General features: G+C 45.6%; 1 protein-coding gene across 1 annotated transcript; it reads right to left on the bottom strand.

Annotated features, from left to right (window-relative positions):
* Nucleotides 1–1,142: 1,142 nt before the first annotated feature.
* On the bottom strand, nt 1,143–3,422 carry LOC123751662 (uncharacterized). The gene has a single exon (XM_045733748.2). The coding sequence runs from the start codon at nt 3,420–3,422 to the stop codon at nt 1,143–1,145; it is 2,280 nt and encodes a 759-aa protein (XP_045589704.2).
* Between the last annotated feature and the right edge of the window lie 2,414 nt (nt 3,423–5,836).

Here is a 5,836-nt window from a genome sequence, read left to right as displayed (position 1 = left end):
TTGGCCTCACAGTGAACTCTTCCAAGTGCGAAATAACCTCCACCAACCAGCACATAATAGAGCAAATAAAGGTTGTTTTGCCTTGCATTCACATAACCAACCCTGAGGACAGCACACTTCTAGGTGCTCCTCTTGGAGGGAATGTCATCGACGAGGTCCTTGGTAAGAAGATCACTAACCTGAGGAGGATGAACGAGAGGATTGAAGACATCGATGCTCATGATGCACTTTACCTCATCACCAGATGCTTGTCACTCCCCAGGCTGACCTACTTCCTTAGAAGTTCGCCATCTTTCAGTAATATTAAATTATAAGAGTACGACAGCTTGCTGAAATCAATGCTAGAAAAAGCCCTCAACCTTTCTCTCAGTGACTCACAGCGGAAACAGGCCTCCCTTCCTGTCAGACTCGGGGGCCTCGGCGTGCGCACAGCAACACAAATTGCTGTACCAGCGTTCCTGTCCTCTTCAGTGGCGTCTGACAACTTGGTGAAGGAAATCCTACCTGAGCACCTAGGTCAACAGGCAGGGATACATGATCCCAGCTGCACAGACTGAACCACCAAATGGGTCTCTCTCGCAGGACCAGCTCCCCAACCAATGCTTTCTGAAGCCAATAAGCTTCAGACTAGACTAGAAATCGATTTTTTTATTATTTCTAGACTAAGTCAGACTAGAAATAAAAATGAATTTTGGAAAATTGATTTTTCAATTAACATCGACAGTGAAAAGAAACATAAGAAATATTGAGAATATTCGTGTTAGAATTATTAATCTTACCTTTTCGGTCATATTTAACAACATGTGTTTACAAGAAAGACTGCTACCAATATATATATATATATATATATATATATATATATATATATATATATATATATATATATATATATATATATATATATATATATATATATATATATATATATATATATATATATATATATAAAATTGTCAACCGTACTACTGTGAAAATATAAATTTAATTCACCTCGGATACTATAATGCTTTTTCCACATTCACCACTGATTCCATATTTTGTTGAATTTTATTATACTACCTACCGTTAACAAATTTTCCACTATATATGTCATTTTCAACAAATTTTACTGATTTGGACACATTAAAACATATTTTAAACTTTTACTGGGTTAGACATACACGTACAGCCGCGAGAGCCTTGAAAGGCGAGCTGGATAACTCTGTGTCTATTGATATTCGAGAACTGTCTATAATGTCTGGCGAGCTGGATAACTCTGTGTCTATTGATATTCGAGAACTGTCTATAATGTCTGACGTCAGACCTGGCCGCGGCGGCGTCATACTTGTACCCGAATGTGATTTAGCTTCCTTGAAACAGAGCTCCTGCACTGCCAGCCACACTTTGCTCCTGCAGGTGAAGGTCAAGAAGATGAAGACTCCCTGCAGAGTGTTGAGGACCACGAAGACGTACCAGACGGCCTCCAGCTGCAGGTAGCCAGCCACGATGCCAGTGATCCAGGAGAGGCCCATCAGCACGGCCAGTCGCACATACAGCAGAAACTGTTTCTTGTTTTGTGGACACGAGCTCCGTAACGTCGGCTCTCTGCTGGCACCGATGGTATATGAAGTAAAAAGGAAAAACACAACATTGACAGCCATAATTACGAATAATGGAGCAGCAAAGAACACTATTAAGGCCTTGCGCTGCCCGAACCAGCACAAAGATTGACCAAAGTTGGGCAGAAACTCTGAGGGAAGACCTGCAGGGGCGATCTTATCAAGGGTTACTGTGACGGCCACAGCGAGGGCGGGAAGCAGCCAGCCGTACACACAGTAAAATAAGAACTTGCTTCGCTGTCTCCCAGATGACACTCGCAGCTCATCTTTAGCTTGTCGAAATGTCAGCCACACGTCAAAGGCCATGATATTCATCCAGCAGAAGGAGGCGAGGAAGGAGTAATACATGATAACTCCCGAGATATAACATCCTGTCGTTCTAGGCTTGATGAAGGTGCTGAAGATGAAGATGGTGTAGGCGGTGAGAAGAGACAGGCAGAGGGACGCTAAGGACTTGCCCGGGAGGTTCCTAAGACGAGGCACCAAGAAGAAGGCAGCCAGGTGAAGCAGGAGACAAAGGCAGGACAGCCCAAGACCCGCCAGTGAGACCCAACCCATCACCGCGGAGAACTTTTCTGTTTGTGTCTGTGTCGAGCACACCAGGACGCCGCCATTAGTAATCTCGTACCCTCCCGCATGGTACCATCGGTCGTAAGGCTCTATGTACACTGTTCTGTTCTCGTACAACGTGAATTTCCCTTTAATTAGGCATTTTTTTTCACACTTAAGAGTTTCTTTAAATTCACAAGTCGTCCTGTTACTGCCTGTGGTGTATGAAGAACAAGTCGAGGCATCCGAGCTGTTGGTTGTTCCTTCAACATCACCATCTATGCACTTGTCGCCTGTATATGTTTGATTCACATTTTTCCTCGTGTTTCTACACGTCTTTAAAAAAATATCATGAGATTCGTCGGACTGGCAAGTGTTTGTAAATCCGACAATATTACTACCACTACTGTCATTCATATCAACTACAATAATGAAACCATGTGCAACTGTTGAATAGCTATAAGTCTGACAACTACTTTTAGAGAATTGGTGGTTGTTACATAGAAGACAATGGGGGTTCCTATAGGCAATGGAACCCACATACCTCACTGCCGTGTAAGAGTGACACAGAGCAGCAACAGAAGCGTCCTTCCAGTTCTCAGCACACGACCTGATGGTGGAGTCGCAGTCCCTTGCAATACTAGGGATTACAATGTTAATATTAATTGTTTTAAATATATCTGTATTATTTAAGGGAATAAATGCACCCCAAGTTCCGTTTGCGAACAATAAATGAGAAGTTATGTATTCGGTTAAGTTATTCTGTTGATCTGAAGGATGTTTCATACTCAGGTCAAACTGCAGTTCTGTCTTCCAGAGTGTGAGGTGATGGGAGTCGTTGTTGCAGATGGCGCAGTAGTAGTTGGTGTAGATGACGGAGGTGGTGTTGCTGGTGGCGGGGAGGTGGGCCAGCGGGTCCCTGCTGCTGGAGATATTTGCCGGGGAGCCAGCCAGGCACAGCTGGGCTACCTCCTCGTCCTGCCACCCTGACATGCACGTGTCCTTCATGTAAACGCTGCGATAACCCACACTCACACACCCGTACTTTTCTGGCCGGACCTGATCTTCCCGTCTGTAGTGGAATGAGTCAGGACAACAATCGCCATACTCCGCGCACAGGTCATCACAGTAACAGTTTTCTCTACTCATGTAATCACTACCGTCACAAAACCCCTCAACTGAACACGATGCATTCATAGCAACCAAATCACGATGTTCCAACATCTGGCCGTTGACTGTTGCTAGTGTCAACACAAACAAAATCTTGCAAGTCATTGCCATTTTTTTAATGGTCGATAAAAATTGTATCACAATAAGGAAGTTAATCACAAGTTGTTGCAGGTGAGCGAGCAAGCACCTCTCCCGCTCGGCCTTCACCACTCAACTAAACAACGTCTGCCTCCAGGAATGCTGCCCGCTAATTGCAAGACGTTGCAATACTGGTGATTTTTTTTTGAGAGAGAAATTATTAGATTACAATATATTGGAACAATTTTATTACAATAAGAGACGAAAATGATAAAGAGTTGTGTGGAATAAGGTGCAGTAAAACCAAACAGCTTCGTCAATGTGAAAAACAAAAACAAGAGATACTACCACAGCATAGTAGTGGAGAGACGAGCGGAGGAAGCGTGATAATTTTCCTGAATTTACCTGAGGAGCCACTAACATTCCAGTGTCCTCGACAAGGGCAGGAAGCCGATGACTTATCAAAGTCCCCCCCCCCCCCCTCCCATTTATACTGATGATTTTTTCAAGCTGGATTTTAAAATTCAGCAGTGTTTTGGTGTTCACGGCATCGGCGAGTAGGCGGTTTCATGAGTCTATGCACCTGGGGGTAAAAAGCATCTGTTTCTGACCTACATTATGCTTGCTGAGCTTGCAACTATTTATCAACGTGACCTTGAGCTGAAGAACCGTTGAGCTTGTAACCGTTGCTTTCAACTGACCTTTTGAAGTTATCTCGATCATTATCCTTCACATTGGTCAATCTTTTAAGTTTCGAAGAGATTCGCCTTGTCCTGTGTGGTTTGAAATGTTAACCTTCGAGCGTTCCTGGTATGATAGTCGACTTAGTTTTAGAATGAGTTTTGTTGCCCAGGGGACCATTGACATTATCGTGCTCCTGACGAGGTACAAGGCCGGGGTGTGTGACCCCCACTCCGTGTGTGACTGGGACACCCCTCGGTGATAGTGGCTCACCACAAGGGGACAACACCGCCTCACAGTAAGGAAGAATTACAATAAATTATCAGATACACAGCGCCACCAGGATACACTACCAAGCATGGTACATATTGACTCCGAAATTGTTGATGTTGCACAATGGAAATATTGTTATTCCTGTGTGACATGAAAACTAAACGGTGCAGTTAACTAACTAAATCCAGGATAAGTTATCAGATATCTCAAGTGTTCAATATTCACGTGGCTACTATACATGTCCAAGATGCCGTGGCTACTATACATGTCCAAGACGCCAAGGCTTCTATACATGTCCAAGACGCCGTGGCTACTGTATATGTCCAAGACGCCAAGGCTTCTATACATGTCCAAGACGCCGTGGCTACTATACGTATCCAAGACCCCGTGGCTACTATACATGTCCATGACGCCGTTATCTTGAGGTTATCTTGAGATGATTTCGGGGCTTTTTAGTGTCCCAGCGGCCCGGTTCTCGACCAGGCCTCCACCCCAAGGAAGCAGCCCGTGACAGCTGACTAACACCCAGGTACCTATTTTACTGCTAGGTAACAGGGGCATAGGGTGAAAGAAACTCTCCCCATTGTTTTTCGCCGGCGCCTGGGATCGAACCCAGGGCCACAGGATCACAAGTCCAGAGTGCTGTCCGCTCGGCCGACCGGCTCCCCTGGCCGTAGCTACTATGCATTACCATGACGCCGTGGCTACGATACATGACCAAGACTCCGTGGCTACGATACATGACCAAGACGCCGTGGCTACTATACTTGTCCAAGACGCCGTGGCTACTATGCATGTCCAAGACGCCGTGGCTACTATACATGTCCAAGACGCCGTGGCTACGATACATGACCAAGACGACATAGTTACTATACATGTCCAAGACGCCGTGGCTACTATACATGTCCAAGACGCCGTGGCTACTATACATGACCAAGACGCCGTGGCTACTATACATGTCCAAGACGCCGTGCCTACTATACATGTTCAAGACGCCGTGGCTACTATACATGTCCAAGACGCCGTGGCTACGATACATGACCAAGACGCCGTGGCTACTATACATGTCCAAGACGCCGTTGCTACTATACATGACCAAGACGCCGTGGCTACTATACATGACCAAGACGCCGAGGCTACGATACATGTCCAAGACGCCGTGGCTACTATACATGTCCAAGACGCCGTGGCTACTATACATGACCAAGACGCCGTGGCTACTATACATGTCCAAGACGCCGTGCCTACTATACATATCCAAGACGCCGTGGCTACTATACATGTCCAAGACGCCGTGGCTACGATACATGACCAAGACGCCGTGCTACTATACATGTCCAAGACGCCGTGGCTACTATACATGTCCAAGACGCCGTTGCTACTATACATGACCAAGACGCCGTGGCTACTATACATGACCAAGACGCCGAGGCTACGATACATGTCCAAGACGCCGTGGCTACTATACATGTCCAAGACGCCGTGGC

This window comes from Procambarus clarkii, chromosome 83 (genome assembly GCF_040958095.1).
Source record: "Procambarus clarkii isolate CNS0578487 chromosome 83, FALCON_Pclarkii_2.0, whole genome shotgun sequence".
Lineage (NCBI taxonomy): Eukaryota > Metazoa > Arthropoda > Malacostraca > Decapoda > Cambaridae > Procambarus > Procambarus clarkii.
The sequence above is the reverse complement of the archived record's forward strand: the minus strand, read 5'-3'. Positions and strand labels throughout refer to the sequence as shown.